The sequence below is a fragment of the Gossypium raimondii genome, chromosome 3 (assembly GCF_025698545.1).
Source record: "Gossypium raimondii isolate GPD5lz chromosome 3, ASM2569854v1, whole genome shotgun sequence".
Lineage (NCBI taxonomy): Eukaryota > Viridiplantae > Streptophyta > Magnoliopsida > Malvales > Malvaceae > Gossypium > Gossypium raimondii.
In genome coordinates, this window is record NC_068567.1 from 62,802,262 (window position 1) to 62,823,957 (window position 21,696).

At 32.5% G+C, this 21,696-nt stretch overlaps 2 protein-coding genes across 5 annotated transcripts; both read right to left on the bottom strand.

The window, feature by feature from the left end:
* Positions 1-17: 17 nt before the first annotated feature.
* LOC105795506 (YTH domain-containing protein ECT1) lies at positions 18-5,428 on the bottom strand. Of its 4 annotated transcripts, none has more exons than XM_012625154.2 (10): positions 5,262-5,428; positions 4,422-4,489; positions 3,863-3,924; positions 3,578-3,731; positions 3,090-3,154; positions 2,585-2,938; positions 1,523-2,020; positions 1,021-1,233; positions 487-651; positions 18-333 (listed from the first exon to the last, which is right to left on the bottom strand). In XM_012625154.2, exons 2-10 carry the CDS (start codon positions 4,447-4,449, stop codon positions 154-156), a joined length of 1,719 nt encoding a protein of 572 aa, XP_012480608.1. In that variant the 5' UTR covers positions 4,450-4,489; positions 5,262-5,428; the 3' UTR covers positions 18-153. The 4 variants fall into 4 exon arrangements, with proteins under 4 accessions (XP_012480608.1, XP_052484741.1, XP_052484743.1 ...); XM_052628781.1 differs by having other exon boundaries at positions 4,380-4,489; XM_052628783.1 differs by having other exon boundaries at positions 4,422-4,580; positions 5,262-5,408.
* Positions 5,429-10,859: 5,431 nt separating this feature from the next.
* Positions 10,860-15,480, bottom strand: LOC105795507 (leucine-rich repeat receptor-like serine/threonine-protein kinase BAM3). Its single transcript, XM_012625155.2, has 2 exons — positions 12,602-15,480; positions 10,860-11,584 (listed from the first exon to the last, which is right to left on the bottom strand). Exons 1-2 carry the CDS (start codon positions 15,177-15,179, stop codon positions 11,184-11,186), a joined length of 2,979 nt encoding a protein of 992 aa, XP_012480609.1. The 5' UTR covers positions 15,180-15,480; the 3' UTR covers positions 10,860-11,183.
* Between the last annotated feature and the right edge of the window lie 6,216 nt (positions 15,481-21,696).

The following is a 21,696-nucleotide window of genomic DNA, read 5'->3' on the forward strand; positions in this document are numbered from 1 at the left end:
TGTAACTATTTCGGAAATTTAAAAAACTCCAGCAAAAGCTAATTCAAATTCATTGCTTTGTCAACTAAAAATCCAACTCAGATTAAAAAAAAGGCAACATAGACAAAGAATTTTAAAGCAAAAAGCTGAAAAACATCTTAACTAGTTGAAAAGCTATGGTGCAGGGACGGTAGGAAATGAACTTGCTATTGGGTTCTTCACAGCGATGCTCTTCCGATTGCAGCCGTTGAGGGATAGTTTTTTGGTGAGATTGATGATGGATGTTGCATCTCCAGTTTTCTTGGTCCTCCTCAACTCTTCTTCCACTTCTCTGTCTCCTGCTTTTGATTGCTTCTGCATCAAGTGATTATAACCTCAATGTCAAAACTATGAAGAAATTATAAGATTATATTTGCTTTGGGGATGAGTACACGAGAGGAAGGCATATTTCAGGAAGTTCCAAACCACAAATTTGTAATGACACAGAGAGAGATTGAGAGAACTCACAGTCAAATCATCTTCCATGTATTCTAGAGTAGCAGGCTTGTAATTCTTTTTCGCATCAAGTGTCTTCTCTCGATTTTCATAAAATCCAAAGTCATGTAACAATGATGATTTTTCTGAATAGCCTTTAAAAATCCTGAGCAGTTCTAAGCCTTGCTTGAGACCAATCTGCAAATTGCAACAAAAACAATATTTAAGCAGATATGCATGACAATATAAACATAAGTTGAAATTTTCTAATACCACCACTGAATTACATGGAATTTGTTCTAGAAAGCTGCGTAGCAAATTCGCGAATGGTTTGCTTAATGATTATCAAACGATTTCTTTTCAACTCTACATTTTAAACACATTTCTAATAAAAAGGAAGCTTTTTGATTCATTATTAAAAGGTGAAAGGTCCTCACTTTCTTCCAAATAAATCATTTCATAACACATCAAATCAAGAAACTAAACACACCCACAAATTTCAATGGCTTTCAACATACACAACCATAAACATAAAATGCTGTAAAGCAAGAGAAGAAACCAAAATACCTCTTGAGTGTCCCTACTATGAGTTACAGGTTTGTTCTCATTGTTTTCTAGGATGATGTGGAAGAGCTCCTTGTTAGGGATGTCTTTTATAACATGCCACTTAACAGGGAAGAAACCATTCCACTTGTTCAGTTGCCAGAAGTCCATATCTTTATTGAAGTCCACCTTGCCAATCATCTCAGCTAAGCCAACAAACTGTCCACTTCCATTAACCTGACATTACATTGTCAAGAAACAACATGAGAATTAATATTATACATGTAAATGGCATCAGAGAGGCTTAAATATGTACATAAAAGAATTGAAAGTAGCAGCTTATTAATTAACTGCATGTTAAGACAGTAAATCTAGATCTTATAGTGGTCTTAAAACTACTACTATGATAATGTTAACTAATTAAACTACAGTGAGAAACCGTTTCCTAAAGTGAAAACTTTATTAGATTAAGGGAAATAAAAACCAAGATAAGGAAACTCTGGCAGAAGTTATGTTTTCAACTCACCGAGAAAAGAAGAAAGATAGGACATTTGGTGCCAGTCTCACTTTCTCTAGTTTCAGCTTCATGGAATGCTGCATCTAGCTTCCTATTGCCATTCGGAGTACTTGACCACACATTATACTTCATGGATTTGTGGACATCATCCTCGCTGTAGGACTTAATGACAAAGAACTTTGCATTTTCATACTCAGTTGGGAAATCTTGTAGGTTGTATTTATCTTTATATAAGTTAAGTCCCAGGCCTTCCTTCTTAACAGAAGAGTCCAAAGGGGCAGCCCTGTTTAAGGCCCTTGGACCACAAGTTAGTTCAGCTGAGGTTTCAAAGTCAACGTTGGATTTCTTATACCTATCATTTTGATTCCATGCTCTCCCATTCTGTCTGTAGTTCATATGACCATTGTATTGGGAAAGACCTTGCTTTTGGTTGTTAAATGAAGATCTTCCAGCTGGGTAGTATCCCCTATAAGATCCTGCGGATGGATCAGAACCTGAATGAGGCCCCTGTAATATGAATTCAGATAATCAAAATGTTGAAATCCCAAGGAGCAAATATTTGCAAAATTTGAAAACCATTCACCACAGTGTAATGATGTTAAAATTAGCTTCAAACAAATTGATTACATCATGGAAGCAGAACTTCAACTGTTATAAATCATATAACAATCTAGAACATAATGATGGGACTTAGGAGAGGTATCAGAAAGTAATCACAGAAGAAGAGGTAAAAGTGTACTAGTTCTCCCTTCTGCTTTGCAAAGCACAATCAGATACACAGACAATGGGTAGCATATAAAGGCTATGTCCATTGAGAAAGTGTGGCCATGTATTAATTGATCATAATTTTGGGGGTTAAATCAAGTATGCTAATCCAACATCAAAAAGAACCATTCACATAGATGTTTCCACCATTTACAATATATGCAACAGAAGTACTATTCATGTTTTATAATAAAAAATAATTTAAACCGTATGCCTAGCATAAACTGGGAATAAAATCAAGAAATAGCTTTGCTAATAAAAATACAATAATCTCCATAATGAATAAACCCAAAACACTTAAAGTACCTTGCTTAGTGGTTTGTTAGGCTGAGCGTAAGTAGATTTCGATAGTTTAGTACCAAGGCCATTAGATTTTGTTGAGTTGAAACCATTTGACTTTGCAAAAGCAGAGCCAGAACCATATTTTACATTTCCAAAACCATCAAGGATTCCATTTGAAACATCTCCAGCATATGTTGAATCCCATGAGTAACAAGGCATGGCTTCTGATGCATAGGAAACAGGAGGCTGAAAATATCCTGATGAATAATATGGTTGTTGACCAAGGCATTGCCCATCAACACCCATTAGAGCCCCAGTAGCATATGGGTTATAGCCAGGCAAATAGTAGACCAAGGACCCATTTTCCGATTGCACACCCTGGTGCAACAATCCAATAAAAACCAGAAAAGTCAACATGTGGAATTTGTAATTCCATATTACTGGTAATGTTAAGATGCCATAAAATGAAATCATTATGAAGGGATGATGCCATAAATGTGCAGCGAAGGAACTAGCAAGAAGAACATACTGTAAGTGAACCATCGGTAAGAAAATAACCCTTATCATCAGATTGAGTGAATGACCCATCATAACCTGAAAAAAAATCCAATTAATGTTATTTTACAAAATTAAATACGCTTGATAGTTATATCTTAAACAACAGTAAGCCAAACTGCAAAAGAAGAAAAGAATGACAATCTGCACAATAAATATAGAGTCAGGAACTAAAGCCTAAAAGTTTTGTTCCCCTCAAAACATTTATCCTTTATTGGGGAATATGAATTAGGTAATTTAGGAACACTTTTCAACAATTGCTTTTTCATATGATTTAAAACACCTACAATATCAATGTGTTTCATCATGACCTTGGCATGCAAATGTTCTAACAAATGGATGGCAACAATGAAAGATAGAATGATAGCAAATCTCATTTGCAATAAAATCCATGGCTATCCTGATTCTAACATTGTGTACAAATGCCGTGTTTCAGCATGAAGGATTGTCATATAATCTAACCTGGGTAGTAATAATTTTCAAAGCTAGTAGATTGATTGAAACCAGGTTCTCCAACCAAGTCTTGATGACTCTCAGCTTTTGCACCAGAAGATTCATATGGTGAAGAAGATATTGTGGAAGTCAAATCAGATGCCATTCCAATTTTTCCAGAATTCTGGAAACATCAAAACATGCCAATGTCACAAAACCACGCACAATAGTCGATAAAGCAAAAACACGGAGTTCAATTTGGAGAAAAACTTTAGAATAAACGATAAAATTTAGAATAATTAATTCATGACGTACCGCATCCTGCTCAGCCAATTTGGGAACAGCTTCAGACTTCGGAACCGCATTGATGGGTTCAGCTAAGTTTACATGGTTAAGTAATATCATCAGAGAAACACAACATTCAGAAAAACAGATTACACAACTACAATCAACATAACATTCAGAAAAACACAGATTATACAATCACAATCAATCCAGGTCAAAGTATGACTTCAGCTGCAAATTTGAGAAATTATCTGACATATCACATCAATATGGAAAATTGCAACACATGAAAGTGTCTCTCCTTATAATCAAATTGGTATCATGAAGCTGATTCAGATAATAGTATTAATTGGATTTCGTCGATATACCAATTCCATCCACCATAACTAAGATGCCAAACAAATAGATTAATCCCCACTGACACTTGTTGTTACTGGCTACAAAGATCAAACAGTTTAGGTTTTTTCACAATATCTAGGCTATATAAAACGAGAAACAGTCAACCTATAAACATCATGTCATTATAAACCATGAATTAATTGCTTACAAGGAAGGCATAACATATAATCAGAACTGAAGCAAAGGATACGATTCTCCAAAGTCATTTCACCGGCCATTATCGAGATACCAGATAAAATATTCGAAAACCCAATTGACCTAAAAAATTCAAAACAGCCAAAAGGCTTAGTGAAAAAGTTTGAAGTTGCAGTCCTTTAAAAGTGTATAACTTAGCTCCAATCCTCAACGCCTATTTTCAATAAAAGAAAGGAAGATACTTAATAACAACAACAATATTTATAACTCATGGTCATAGCCTTAGCGTTTAAGGTATATCTAAATGCTATTTATTATATTAAATAAATGTTTTAAAAAATCATTATGTATCAAATTAAAGAAAATATTTTTTCTTGAAAAAACAAGCATTTAAATGTTATTAAATTGAACGTTAGCACATCAAATAGGTGTGAAAGGAAGAGATTCAATTCTTTTCTCATGAATAAAAAGCAAAAGATTCTTTTCTAAAGTAAAAGATATCTTTTTTTTATTATTATAAATTCTAAAAACAATAAATAATATCTAAATTTTAGACCCAAAAAAAATAGTCAATTCACGATGCTTTTGGGATAAGGAAAAAAAATAAAAGCTGAGATATTTTGAGGGAAAATCGGGATTTGCATCATCTTGCAACTAGGGAAAAGATAAGAACTTCTTTTTCCCCCAATTTACAGTGCCAAAAAAATTAACTCAAAAAAGAAACACCAAAAATTGCCAAGAAAATAACTTTTCATTTAAAGAAGAAAAAACTGCATTGTAATTTCTTTTAAACAGTTTTGCTAAAACAGCAAACAAAAAATTTTAAAGAAAACAAAAAAATTTAGAAGAGAACCAGAAATGAAAGCCAAACCTAAGGAGCGTGGACAAAACCCACCTGAAAAAAAGACCGGATCCGATCTGATGAGACGGGCACCGCTAGGAAACCCGGTTTTGATTGAAGAAAACAAACAAGTTTTTCTTCTCTTCCTTTTTCAAGAGAGTGAAGTAGAAAAAGGAAGTGCGAGAGAGAACAAATGCTGAAACGCTTAGGCCTTTTAAAAGTGGGGGAAAAAAAAAAGACGGAATCTTTTTTTTTCTTTTAGAGTAAGATAATTTTGTTTCTGAAAAAAAATGGACGGGTTTGATTAGTTCCTTGTTTTAGAAATAAGGAATCGTGACCGTTGATTCAGAGTGGAGTCAATGTTCCCGTTTAAGATTTAATTTCTCCAATCCTCTTTTATTATTTAAATAATATAATTTTATAAAACTTCCCCATTAACTCCCCCCCTGCCTCAATTCCCAATATTTCCCATTACCTTTTTTGCTTATTTTTTATATTAAATGTCAATTTTCTTTTATTGCTTTTTTTTTATTTTTTAGGTCTTATATATTATAAAAATTAAAAAAATACTAACTTCATATTTAAAATAATAATTAAAAATTTAAATTCCAGAGTAACCGATTTGTATATGGCAATTCATTTTCATGGTGTTTCATTAATATCAAAATCTTATCGGCATAATAAGAGTGCGTTCTGAATCCAATAATATTAATCTCATTAAAATAAATTATCAAAATATACTAAAAATATGATAATATTTATAAAATTAACATATATTGTTTTTAATAGTATAACCTTTTACTTAAAATTACTTAAATAGTTGCTTGGTTTAGGTGATGTTTGCCAAATAGCATTTCATATTTTGATTTTTTGTATTACTGTAAAAAATTGATTTATTGTCTTTAGCGATGACGATGGGTCAAAGGCCCATTATTAAGTAAAAACAGTTCAAGTGTTGATTCAATGAGCCCAATAAGGATGGGGCCTCAGAGAGAAATTGAGCCCAATACTAAATTGACCATTAATAGTCTTGTAATTATTGAATTATTAAATGCCAATTTTCTTTTTCTTCTTTTCTTTTTTGCTTTTTAAGTATTATATATATATATGATAAAAATTGGAAAATTTTATCAAATTTATATTTAAAATCATAATTAAAATATCAAAGGAATCAATCTCGTATATGGTAAGTTAATCTGTTGCTAAGTTTTAAATAGAAACTGCTACTAAAATTCAAATATTTTAATTTCATTAAAAAATTATCAAAATATACTAGAAATATGATAGCATAAAATTAGCTATATCTATTTTATATTTGTATATCCATAGAGAATTATAATGCTTGAATTATTAGATGTTGCTCTTTTCAGGTCTTATATATTATAAAAATACTAATTTAACTCTTAAAATCATAATTAAAATTTCAAAGAAATCGATTTTGTATATGGTAAGTCGTTCTCTTACCTAACTTTCAAATAATGATTCTTATATATTATAAAAATAATAATTTCATTTTCAAAACCATAATCCATTTTTATATGGCAAGATATTCCATTGCTAAATTTTAAACAAAAACACTTCATTTTTATCAAAATCTCATGTGTTTTGAGTATTCATTACGAAATTAGTGATTTTAATTTCTTAAAATTATTAAGAATATGTAAAAATATGGTCATAAATATAAATTTAGCTACATCTATTTTATATTTGAATATTCATGTAGTATTATAATGCTTGAATTATTAAATGTTAATTTTGTCGATTAAGTCTTAATTCAATTAGTTTCAACATTGTTGCCTATGAGGATGTGAAGTGCGTTTATCCATCTATTTAAAGATTATGAGGGGTTTTGGGTGGTTCTACTTCTAGGCAATGTTTATAAACGAAAATGTGTCAAACTTTTTTTTTTTTAAGTCTACTATATAGATAGTCACCCAACTATAAAAAAATTTCATTTTAAAAATTCAAAATAAAAAATTTGCAATTTAGATATCTACATTATACAGTTCGATCATTTTAATCACTCCTATTAAAATCTCAAATGAATATTTGACATGACATTTTTCTTTAAAATTTGTTTTTCTTTTTCTTTTTTTTCCTTTTACTCTTTTAATTCCTTTCTAATCCCCCTTTTCTTCTAACCCTAGCGACTATCTGGCGAAGAGCTTCACCACTATTGCTCCAACATACACAAAGCCACCACTAAAAGATAGGTCTCTACACTCGCTACCCATCCTTCGATATAGATTTTCACAAAAAACGATCAAAACCTACAAAAGCCCAAGCAAAGGTTTGAAGCTGGAAACTTTGATTCACCAGCATCCACCGTTAAATTGTTGCAAGCCCAATATATGTTATTCTCCTCGAGCCCTCATTTTCCTTTGCCATTCGGATTGTTGAATGGAGCTCCGATGCCCAAATAACCAAAAAGCTTAAAAGATGAGTTCTCCTCTATATGCCTTTTTTTTCCCTTTTTTGCTCTTTCTTTGATTTTTGCTTTGCTTCTTGCTCTCCTTCTTTTGCTTGATTTTTTTTTCATTCTTGCTCTTCGACTTTTGCTTGATTTTTTTTTTCATTCTTCCTCTATTGCAAAGGATTTTTTATTATTTATTTGCTCTTTTCGATCTGTAGTTTGATGGTTGATGGTGTGTGTGGGGCAAGTATTGCTTGCAGTCTAGGTTTTTAGTTCTTCCCCAGTCGATTGTGCTTTGAATCTTTGAGCTTCATCTTAGTTTCTATAAAATGTACTTTTTATTGGAGGATTGCTCGCAAGAATGAGTAAGGCTATGGATTTTAATGAAGTTGGAGATGGTGGCCACAAAATTCCAAGTGCTTATTAGGACCGTTGTCACCACCCTCAACGTTTAGTCGTTCAATTCGATGGATATTTGTGGCAAAGTGAAGGATTGATGAAGATGGTAGCGAAACAAGCACGAAATTAGAGAACCGAAATCTACGCTAATGATTCTTTCACTTTTGGATTAAAAGTTGGGGACTAAAATGATAGTTTCTTAATGAATAACAATTACATGAAATTTACTTTAATTACATGTAAAATAAAAAATTAAAAGAAATATCCACGTCAGGTTGTCTTTTGTGATTATAACAGGAGTGAGCACAATGACTGAACTATGTAACGTGTGTGTCTAAATTGCAAACATTTTTATTTTGGATGCCTAAAATGAAAATTTTCAATTATAAAAAAATTTCATTCTAAGCACTCAAAATAAAAGGTTTACAATTTAAGCACTTACATTACATAGTTCAATCATTTCGGCCACTCTCATTATAATCACAAATGACAAGATGACATAGATATTCCTTTTAAGTTTTGATTTCCCACGTAATTAAAGTAAATTCCATGTCATTGTTGTTCATTAAAAAAAATCATTTTAGTCCCCAAATGTTTAATTTACTTTAAATGATTAATAAATTATCATTTTAGTCCAAAACTAAAAGAACATGTCTTGTGACTCATTCATCATTGGGGTCGATTTCGATTCTCTCCTTTCCTCCTTGCTTCGCTACCAACTCTATCGATTTCTTCACTTCGCCGTAAACATCCATCGAATTCAACAACAAAACGTCAATGGTGGTGGTGGTGGTCCTAATAAGCACTCATAATTGAGTGGCCATCGTCTTTGACTTCATTAAAATCCATAGCCTTGCTCATTCTCACTAGCAATCCTCCAATAAAAAGTGAACTATTTGGAAAGTAATATGAAGCTCGGAGAAGCAAAGCATGGCCGACTAGGGAAGAACTAAAAACCCAAATTGTGAGCAATATTCACCCCATACACATCAGCAACCATCAAACCCCAACCCAAAAAGAGCAAATCAAAAAGCCTCTACAGAGGAATGAAAAAAAAATCAAGCAAAAGATAAAGAGCAAGAAGAAAAGTAAAAATCAGAGAAATAATAAAGAATGAAAAAAAAAACATAGAGAGAATAACTCATCTTTTGGGATTATCAGTCATTTGAGCATGAGATTCCATTCAAAATCCAAATGGTAAAGGGTCGAGGAGAACAACATATCTTGAGCTTAGGACAATCTAGCGATGGATGCCAACAAATGAGGATTTTGAACTTCGAACTTTTGCTTGGGGTTTTGTAGGTTTTGGTCACTTTTTTGGGAAAATCTAAATTGAAGGATGGATACAGGATGTGGAGACCTGTCTTTTGATGGTGGTTTTGTGTCTATTGGAGCACCAATGGTGGAGCTCTTCGACCGATGGCGGCTAAGGTTAGAAGAAAAAGGAAATAAAGAGAAAATAAAAGAAAACATGAAACTAGAAAGAAATAAAATCAAAATTATTGAACTATATAATATGATTAGCTAAAATGAAATTTTTTATAGTTAAATGATTATTTGTATAATTCACCCCTCCTTTTTTATATTTTATTCTTATGTCCTATATATTATAGAAATTGGAAAAGTTACCAACTTCATATTTAAACAATCAAAATATGAGAGGAACCAATTTTTGTATACCATAATTCATTAGCTTGGTAACCAATTTTTGTATGTGGTAAGTTTTAAATAAAAAATTCAATTAATATCAAAATCTTACCAATCATGATAATGTATATGTTACGATTTTAGAGATATTAATTTTTGTATGTTTCGATTGATGGGTCAATGCCCCACTATGAACTGAAAACAGTTCGAAATTCAGCCCTTTGCTGGGCTCGCTCTCACCACACTACAACTAAACTAATAGACTAGTATTCACCATCACATTTCGCATTTTGGTTTTAGAAGAGTCCTTTAAAAAATAATATTTTCATTAGTTCAATCACTGATTATTAGCTTTCACCTCACATGTTTGTACCCATTATAAATATAATGGGTTTGGGTCGGATTCTATTGAGTTTACAGACTGAGCTCGTGATCCTGCAAAGTTACACGTGTATAGGATCGTATAAACACGTGTTAAATTTAGAGTAAGATACGTGTTTATATGCATGGAACTTACCTAGTATGCCATATCAATGAGCAGTACCTATATTATATAAATATATAAACACCAACATCTTAGAGAGACAGATAAAACTACTCAACAAGTAATTTATACATGACAAATCATTTTCTGTATAAATTTTAAATAAAAGTCTCAATTGATATCAAAATATTACCTATCATGATAATGTATAGATTACAAATTCAATGATGTTAATCTCATAAAAGATTTATTGGCAACAATCATATAAATAATTACATCTCACATTTTAATTAAAAATTATAAAACGCATGTGCCTACTCGAGGTGTTTATGATCTAGCTGGAATGGACTAACATATATTAAAAAAAACCACTTTTTCAAGCCAAAATATATTAAATAATAATTCTTATTAATACTTTTAAATGTTAATAATCACATTTGAATAAAAATATTGTTTATTATTTAATCCCTGCCTAGGTGATCATGTCTTTAATTCTAATTCAATTTGAACTTAACTTGTATAATTCGAGTCATCAAAAAGTTTACTATTTTCTTACATACAAAAATTTCTAATGAAATAAATATGCACGAGAGAAATGATAATATACTCTCTCTTTTTTTAGGGTAGGGGGCCGAGACACATGCTGGCTAATTATTATGCTGCTATGAGCATGCCACAGACAACAATTATTATATCAAACATTTTCAAAGACAAAATAAAAATTTTATCCAAGTAAAATATAAAAAAAAATCTATATAATATATAGAATACAACACAACAGGGGTGTGCATGGTTTACCCCATAGTTTAAGGTTGCAAACTCTTTCTACCTGCACCCCTTAGCAAAGCAAGTGCCTCCATTGATTACTTACCCCTAATTCTATACCTAAATCTAAAGTGAATTTTAACAAGGAATAAAAAGAAAGAAAGATATATACTTTGCAAATAGCAAACTGTAACCCACAAATTTAGAACACCATAAAACTCTAAAAGTGAAAAAAAGGGGGTTCCATGTCCTTAAATATAGCCTCATTTTATTTTTGGGTAATTTCTTTTTTCAAGATATTTTTTTGTTGATTGTGAATGAGGAAAGAAGATGAAGTTTGGTGGTACTCGGGGGATTGACGAGGAAACTCCGATAACATTTGAACCACTTCCCTCATCGTCGGACGTTCAATGCTATTTTCTTGTACGCATAGCATTGCGATGAACAATAAGTGCATTGCTTCGTCTTTGGGCACTGTTGTTAGCCTTGGATCGACAATGCTAGTGACTTCAGCTTTTCGACAATTCGTCACTAATTTAGTCCAATGTACGATATCTATGCCTTCACCAAATTCACCTACTGGTTTTCGACCTGTGATTAGTTCTAAAAGAACTACTCCAAAGCTATAAACATCACTTTTCTCATCCACTTTTAGTGTATATGCGTATTCTGCAACAAAAAAACAATAATATCATCATTGCAAAATAGAAAATAATTGTGAATGACAAAAAAAGGATGTCAACTTGTGAAGGAAAAGCACAATAGCAAAAAAATTAAAAAAAAAATAAAAGCAGCCAAAAGGGAAATTGTGGGTGGGAAGCAGCGAAGACAAAAAGCTTTACACGTAAGAGCAAGTTCATAAAAATAAATTTAAGGGTGAATTTGTTAGTAGTGTTCTAACTATTAGTATTTTTTTTTATCACCAAATTATAAAAAATTATAAAATAATTATTTAACTATTTAATTTTATCTTTTTATCATGTATTGTTCAATATTTCTATTTTCACGTTGAAATAACCAAAATAGACCAAATTAAATAGTCTATTCATAAGAAAAGAATTTTCTAATAGTGAAGTTAGTAATGATGTAATTTAGCCTGAATTTTAAAAGATATTCCATCTAAAAAAACAGTGGTGGGAGTGTAAATAGATTAGACGTGCATGTCCGTTACCTTTCACGAAACTCAACGCCATGTAACGTTAGACGTCACAGTCAGATTTGCTATTTGTGTTTTCAGTTTTGTCGGATTGACCCCTTTTAGGCTCTCATTCTGAGATCATAGACTTCCTGGGCCCCTACCGATTCTGATTTTTTATTATTTTTTTTAAATTTGTTTATTACCCGGCCGTAAGATACTGTCTTTTATGCTTTGCATGTCCTTAAATCTAGAACAAATGACGGATGGTTTTGGTGCTGTCATTTTAGCATATAAGATCCTATGTTCAGCTGCTAATTGGATTAATCAGCTGTTTTTTTTTTAGGTGGCGAAATGATTCATTCAACTAGGAATCACATGTCGCAATCACTAATCAAACCTCTGATTGATCTGATAAGAACAATCTAACGGCTGGGATTACTTCTAACATGGCCCACTAAATTTTGACAGTTTGATAATACATCAAGTTAACTAACTTAACTACCAAGAGACATGGTTAGAAGGCATTATTAATTAATTAAGTAACATACCAGGAGCAATGTAGCCGTAGGACCCTGCAATAGCTGACATACATTCCGACGCGCCGCCACCGACCAAGAATTTTGCTAATCCGAAATCGGCTACGTGTGCTTCGAAGCTGGAATTGAGCAGAATGTTGTTTGATTTAACGTCGCGATGAACGATTAACGGCGAACAATCGTGGTGAAGGTAACACAAGCCTTTAGCTGCTTCGGTTGCAATTTTGTACCTTAGGTTCCAGCCCAAAAATGCACCTTTTTTCCCATGTAATGCTTCTCCGAGACTCCCATTTCTCATGTATTCATAAACCAAGAGATTGGTTTCCTTGTTGGTGCAAAATGCTAGTAACCTGACGATGTTTCTATGCCTAATGTTTCCCAACGTCTGGATTTCGGCTCGAAAACCATGATCATGATTGCTAGTGCCCAAACCGAGGAGTTTTTTCACTGCAATTTCCATGCCATTCACCATTTTCCCGTGGTATACGATCCCTGCCCCTCCTCTTCCGATCACGTTACCGTCTTTAACACATTCGAGGATGTCGGAAACTGTGAAATCAAGCTTTTGGAACGCGGTCATCTTCCAAGAACTCGAACCGTTTTTCTTGAATGACTTGGCCTTAATTATAGCGGCAGTGGCGAATATTATAGAGCATATCAAAAGGCCTAGTGCAAAGAAAAGCTTGAAGTCTCCAGGGGCTTTTCTTGGGGTGCGTGTAATTGCAGTGAAATTGCAAGGATTATTCAAGAGAGAACCACAGAGTTTAGGATTGCCTGCGAATGATGAAGCGTTAAAGACCGCGAATTGGCCGGATTCCGGCAGCTTCCCGGAGAAATCGTTGAACGAGAAGTCGATAACCGTAAGGCTTTTCATCCACCCAATGCTTCTAGGAATGGCTTGATTTAAAAGGTTCCTTGATACATTCAAGTAACTCAGGATATGCACATTGGAAATTTGAGGTGGAATTGAACCAGAAAGGTTGTTTTGACTCATATCAAGGTAAGTGAGATGGAAACAGTTTCCAATTTCGGGTGGAATGGTACCGGAAAGTGAATTTTTACTAAGATCAAGCTTGAGGACTTGCCTGAGTTCACCTATAGAAGGTGGTATTGAACCAGAAAATTGGTTTCCGCCAAGTAAAAGGATTTCAAGAGAAGAGAAATTGGAAAGTGATAATGGTAATGGACCAGACAAGAGATTGTTTGATAAATTAAGCTGTCCTAACTTAACAGGCTTGGAGGAACTATTACCATTTTCAGACAATGTCCCCGACAGGTAATTGCTCTGCAACTCAACTAAACTTAACTCAGGCAAGTAAATGAAGCCATTTGGAATGCTACCATTTAAGTAATTCTGCCCCAACCTTACTCTGCTGAGACTATAACATCTCCCTAGCCCTTGAGGAATATTTCCAAACAGGAAATTTTTCATCAAAACTAATATCATTAACTGATTCGAAGCACACAAGTCCAGTGGGATCGTACCGGTGAGCTTGTTCGACGACAAATCGAGCAACTGCAGCTTCCCGTTTTGACCGAGATTCTTCGGTATAACACCGGTAAAGTTGTTCATCCAAAGCGCCAGAGTTTCCAAATAAGGCAACTCAGCTACATAATCTGGAATAGACCCGTGTAACTTGTTCATGAACAGATTGAAAAGCCTGAGCTGCTTAAGATTGACGAACTCCGACGGGATTTCTCCGGTGAGCGCATTGCGTGAAAGATCGAGATAAACCAGGCTTGTCAAGTTGCCTAATTGCTTCGGAATCGGACCAGACAGTTGATTGTTATGTAGATACAGTGCATCAAGCAACTGCAAGTTCCCCAGTTCATGAGGAATTGGGCCATCCAATTCACAGCTTGAAAGATCCACGGTAACTAAGTTAACCAAATTACCGAACTCCACTGGGATACCACCTTCGAAAACATTATAATACCCCAAGTAAAGCGCTTTCAAGTTTTTAAGATTGCCTAATTCACCAGGGATTTTACCACGAAGGTCATTTCCCGACAGTGAAAGATACTGTAATCCCACTAACGTGCCATAACTCGGTGGAATTTCGCCATAGAAATAGTTGCCAGCAAGATCCAAGTACCTGAGTTTCTTCAAAGCAAGAATCCCAACAGGGAGTACAGCAGTGAAATTGTTGTTATAAGCATCCAACACTTCCAAGTTAGCAATACTTTCATAGTTCCAATCCAGGTTACCATGAAACTGGTTGTTCGAAATGTTGAGGAACCGAAGGTTACTTAAGTTGCCGATCACAATTCTGCCGGTGAAGTTGTTTCCGGCAAGGGAGAGGTTAGTCAACCTATCCAGCTTTGAAATCTGCGGTGAAACAGAGCCACCCATGTTCATATCTGTCAAGTCCAATAAAACAACTCGTCCCTTGGAACACCCTATTCCGACCCAAGAAGAACATACCGAACTGAGGTCCGAAGAATTCCATGAACTTAAGAAAGGTTCAGGGAATTCAAATTCTTTTTTGAGTGTGACCAAGACATGAAAATCATTAATCAATGAAGCAGAAGAACAAGAAGAAAAGGTGATTAGAAGAGAGAATAATGTCAAAACAATGAGAGGGACCATGTTTTTTCCTTTGGGAATTTGTTTTCAAGAGGATGGGATTTGGAAGGACTTGAAGCAAAGACAAAGGGATTTAAGAGTTACAACAAGAAAAGATTTTCTAGGAAAAGAAGGAAAAGTGAAAGGAATCTGAGAAACTTCAAGTGTGTATAGGCTTGTGGAATCAATCATCTTGATAGAAAAGTCTTCATACACGAAGAAAGAAGCCAAGCTTCTCCTTTATTTGCTCCTCTCCCTCTTTTTTTCTTTTTTTTTTTTCTTTTTAAGTTTATCTCCAAGAGGAAGAAAATAAACAGTACATTGAAGTTTTCTGCTAGTAATGGCTAATGGTTTAGTTGCTCATGCTTTATCTACTAAAGAAAAAGCTAAGCCTAATAGCAGCGAAGTGAGGAAAGTAAAAGTGTAGGGGAATGTTTTAAAACCATTGATTTTTAATTTCATTTTTCAGTCAAATAATAATTAAATAAATAATTTAATTTTTTATTAATTTTGAACCATTTATTTAGGTTTCAATTTAATTCTTTTATCCTGACTGAATGATAAAAGGTAATGTTAAATAGAACTCGCTAATAAAATTTGGATTTAATCTTTTAAAAATTAAGAAGATATAAGTTATTAACTCTTATAATAAGATATCAGCAAGTTTTCAATTCAACTATCGTTGTAGTTTGACTCCATCGATATTGAGTAGTGGTTTTATTAAAAATATGGCAATTTTAAAAGTTTTTCTACTACATTTATTTTTGGTTGGTGTTAGATATTTATATTAAACTTTGATTAATCATAAAGTTGAGACGAATTGATGGCTAAAAAGATAAACTCTTTCAATATTACTCACAACATTTAAACTCAAAATTTTAATAAATAAATAAAAAGCCATTGGATAACAAAAATTAAAAGTAGGGAATTATAGGGGAGGGCAAATAAAAGTAAAAGTGCTGCTCTCTTTATTTTATGTGACAAAAATACCCTTTTGCTTTAATCAAAGAATGTTCTTTATAGCTTTGAAGATGGGAAAATAGTCCTGTTGCTTTTTCATCAATTGTGTTTTCTTACTGTTAGTATCTTTTGAATCTTTGGAGGGGTTCTTGCTTAGTTTTGACAGTAAACAAATTGTAAACTTCTCATCATATTTGCGCTGAAATATTCTTCTAAAAATATATATATCTGTGGATTGTAATAGTATTCATCTTGACATGAAGATTCATGCCATTATGTCATTAGTAGATAAAGGGGTAAAAAGAATATTTAAGATTCACTTAAGTGGAAGCCAAATCAAACAGATAAAATTCCATTAACAACAGTACGTCCAACTATAAAGAAAGTTGGGGGAGCACAAAAAAGCAAGATGATGCATGCATGGAGGTCTCATTAAAAAATAAAGGGTTTTTCGACATAAATATCAAAATTATGTTAACATGTTAAGGGTAAATTATACTGGTAGCTATGTTCCTATTATGAAAAGTTACAAAATAGTCACTCAATTATTTGATCTTGTTTCTTTAGTCACCCGTAATTGGAAAAGAGTGATACGGTAACTTTTAAAGTTGACATAGAAACAAATTTAGCCTTTAGTTTTAATTTTAAGAATTTAGCCCTTAATATTTACACATTATTTAATATTATCCTATTTTTGACATGAAAATATAATTTAACACACAATGTGTAAATTAGAGATAAAAGCATAAATATATATATTTTTTAATTTTGTTTATTATTAAACCGGACGATGATCAAATGCATTGCTTTCCTTATATTTCAATGATAATTAATTCATTTTTGTTATAGCTTGAGCTGAACGTCATTGACGAAGCAAATCAAAGCTTAAAAATTAAGTTTTAAAGTTGTTTCGACTTACAATTGAATTAAATTAATGAAATGTTTATTTTTATTTTGAAGCAATTGAATTACCTTTTTTTTCAAAAATTGGCTCGTTTTGTTCCTTGTTATTGCTTTTTTTTTTCATTTAATAAACGCAAGGATAATGTTGAAATAAGTCACAAATAAAACAAACTGCAAAAGGATAATATTAGATCACAATATATAAACGTTGAAGGTTCAATTTTGTATAATTAAAACTAAATTGACACAATGTATAAATATTAAGAGATAAAGTTATTATTATACCAATTTTAAAAACTACAACGTTAACTTTATTAGCCATTTAACGGCTGGTGACCGAAAAAAAAAATTTGCATTTTATAACTTTTAATAATTGGGTCACTATTAATGTAATTTACCCAAATTTTTAAGATTTCTTCAGTCACTGGTTACTGTCATGACACACTGACAATGTCATAAGTCTCCTCAGCCTATAGATCAGAAATGGATTAAAAGTTCAAAAAAAAAACCCAAAGCTTTCTTTTTTTGAGTATTTTCATGCAAAGTGTACATAAATGTATATATACTAATGGTAACTTTGTATATAGCCATGGATTTTTAATCTTTGAGTTGGGAACATGTGCCTGCAAAAACAACAGAAGAGATTGAAGGAGTGAAAAAAGATGATGATTATTAATATATCATTACAAATGTTTGGTTGAATGATCAGTATATAATTATGTTGTATAGATAGGTTGCATAGAAGGAAGGAACCAGTGGAAGCTTTATTCCCAGAGATGGGACCAAGTCTCTCTGTTTAATGTGCAACATTTTGAGCTTTAATGGAAGATGGAATAGTCTTAAAGAGAGGGCTGAAAAAGAAAAGTAAAAGCGAAGGGGTATATGATCTGCTTTTTGATCTACCATTTCAAAAGAAAGGAAAAATCCTGAACCCCCCCCCCCTCTTGAAATAACATGGGAAAGAGTGCTCTTGTAATAACATGAGCTTCACTGCTCTCTTTTTTTTTTTTTTAAATCTCTTTCATGTGGTCAATGTCATAAAATAGTGATTGGCTCCACTGTGAATAGGGCAAGCGATTCGAGCTTTTGAGGTGTCCCCTTATCTGTCTTACTGATGGGCAGCTATGGCCCCTTTGATGGGTCATTGTCCCTATGCCTTGGCTCTCTCTGAATGTTTTTGCATTTGTACTAACAGTAACATAGAGTGCCAGACTTCTCTCTGTTATAAGAATATGATCAAGTAAATGATTCAATTTAGTAGCAATTTAAATTTGTTTAATTCTTTTTAATAATTATTATCATTTAATAATAAAAGAAAAAATTTAACACAACAAAATAAGATTAAAGTATTATGGAGGTTTTATATTACAAGTTATATTGTATTGTGCTTCTTTTACTAAAAATATTAAATTAATCAATGTAGGTTAGATTAAAAATAAATTGATCATTCTATAAAAAAATTGGTACGTGTACCCTAAAAGAGATACATTTGGCATGTTATATATAACTGTTTGATTATTTAGTTAGTTTTTAATAGTAGAAGTTTTTAATAAAAAAGAACAACTTACACTTTGTTCTCATGTAGAGGAGCTAATTTACCATTTTTAATAAACAAATTTCTCCACTTTTAGCGCAAAATTCTAATATGGAACGTGTATTAATATTCTGTATTCAAATGAAATGCCGAAACATGGGGCCATTATGATCAAACTTTGCTGCATTTTCTGGGGAAAATCATTTACAGTTTTTTTTTTTACAAACTGATGCATTTGTACTCTTCTTTGTGAATGAATCTGTTCCAGTTTTTTCATTTGTCCTTGCAAGAAAGATCATGAATTAGAAAACATGACAATAGTTGACTTTTACATCACAATACTGTGGCAGAACTCGAACCAGGTTCCTTGTATTTCACTACAAGTTCTTGTTAAAGCTGCTTTGAAATGTTTACAGGTTTTGTTCATTTATTCTTGAGCTGTAGCATAATTGACATATAAGAAAGAATAGATATTGTACTTTTATCTTCTTCAAGGATTCCAAAGTAGTCGTGTGAACATATATATATATATATGATGTGAAATTTATGTCAATCTTCAAAATGATTATTTTCATTATATAAGGAAAAAAAGTAATTAACACCCAGAATTACATTCAAAATGATACTGTCGTATACAAAGACAAAAACAGGAACCGTTTACTGGGCAAGAACTTGCTTGTTCCTGTATGTTAACATCTTTGTTTTTTATTTTTTGTAATGGTCGTACGTCATATAAATGTTTCAAAGTAGTGCATGATGAAGGCAAGGTGGCGTGCAGGGAAAGAACCAGTGGAGGAAAAGGATAGTACATATAGATGATATCGATCCATGTCACATGGACCCATGTCCTTCATCAGCATGCAAACATGGAGGGCAAGGCTTGGAAACATCTTTCCTGGTTTTCTACTGGTTTTTGATCCATTTTTCACTGGTGAGTTTTGATAAAGGCATAATGATGGACATGGAGTTATTGCAATGTGACAAGGAATTATTGGCGTTTGGTGGATCATGGAATCGAAAGATGTGATGCTTCTATATGCTAGTGGAAAGACATATATTATTGTATATATATAGGCTCTCAAATTCACATAATAATTTTTTAGTACAAGTTTTAGATGACTGTGATGAAAGGATTATATATCATTTATATTCATTCCACTTGATATTACTTTTTAATATAAAGAGAAATAATATCACCTTGAGTTCATTTCTTTCGCCAATATTCTTATTTAAGATAAAATGAATATTAAATATTTTTATATAGTCAAGTTTAAATCATTTTAATTAACCCAGTCAACAAATCTACTACTTAAAAAGCTAGTTATTATTTTATGAGGAGCAAGGAAAACAAATGAAGCCAAAATCAAATCGCACTCAACTGAAATCTTTGATTTTTCAATCTTCATTCCTTTTTATCATTAGCAAGGGAATGATTAAAGGTCAAATAAAATCTCTTCGATCATATATTTGTAAAAGAATATACTTTGATAGCTTGAGGTCAAAATTTCAATTATACATGTCATAATTAGATCACCACCACCGCAAAATACCAGTTCAAGAATACCAAATGCACAAGCTAACAACAAAAATCACCACCACCACCATCGCAAAGTATCAGTTCAAGAGCACAGAAACCAGTCCTCACCACCACCATTATTGCAAAGCACCAGTTTATGAGTCAACTTTAAAATATTCTTATTGAGTGATTAAATTATCGAAACTAGCATTTAACGCTTAAATTGACGGTTAAGATAACGAAAGTATTTGATTAATACAATACTAATTTCTTTTAAGACTCAATTAGTATATTCCAAAGCTAATGGTGCAATTAACCTTAAAAATGATTAAGCAAAGTAGTCAAGCACTTGAACAATGCTTTGCATGGACATATAGAGATCAATTAAACAGTCAAATTTTAATTTCATGAGAAACAAAGATCAGATGCTAAAATAACAAAGATTTGGGAGATTAAGGTTAATAAAAGATGCATGCAAAGAACATGGAAGGCACTAGTAGGGGTAAGTAGCAAAGGGGCTATTGTCATATTTAAATATGAAATCTATATAGGGATGTAAAGAGCATTATTGTCCTTTGATTGGGGTGGTCACCAGCCTCCAATGACCAAGACTGACAGTCTAGGAGAGCCTCTTAGCAGTTTGGAGCTATCACGCCACTTTGAACACCTTTACTCAAAAGATGCCAGCTGCTGGCTTTGCCTTGTATTTACTTAAAGGGCTAAAGGCAGTATCCCCCCCTATATTATGGAACCGTTGGCAAAATTAAAGAAAAGAAAAGGAAAAAGGGAAAAGCTTGTATATAAAGCAAAGTTTGGTCTCAACTTTAATGGAAATCGTGCTCATAATAGACCATAGTCTCTTTATATTTGGGTGAATGTATCTTATAGTTCCCTCTATTATAGAGATTTGATCAATTTAGTCCCTATTCTATTAAAAAGAATCAAATAATGACAAATCGGAATAGAGTTAACATTTATTGTTTAAAAATTAACATTTATTATTTAAAAAGTTAATATTTTTAAAGTCCTTATGGTTCTGTAAATGAAATCTTTTCTTTAAAATTAAAGCGCAATTGAAAAAAAATTTGCAAGACATTTTTTATTAGAGGCAAAGCCAGAAATTTTTTTTTAGGGGGATTGAGATTAAGTTATATATTTTATGAAAGCTAAAATACAATTTCACCCTTGTATTGGCATATATCTTGATAGTTTTCAAAAGGACTAAATTGAAATTTTAGTATTTTTGAAGGCCAAACTATAATTTTACCTTATATCAACTTAAGATTTTATAAAATTTGGAGGGACTAAAGCAATAATTTTCTATTTTGGTGGGTCCAGGCCCCTGTCTTCCCCCTCCAATCACCCCTATTTTTTATACCATAAATATTAACCCTATTACAATTTAGGATTATTAGATTCATTTTAATACTGCAAAGAATAATTTATCCATTTAATAATTGAGGGACTAGCCTGATTTAGTCGCTAGAATACAGGGACCTGCCAATTACTTTTAACTGTATATATTTTCATAAACATTAACATTCATGGTTGAACAATTATTTCCAAAACTAAAAACCGAAACCCTAGTTCAAATCTTCATAATCTTTTGCCAAAACTTGAGGGTTTTT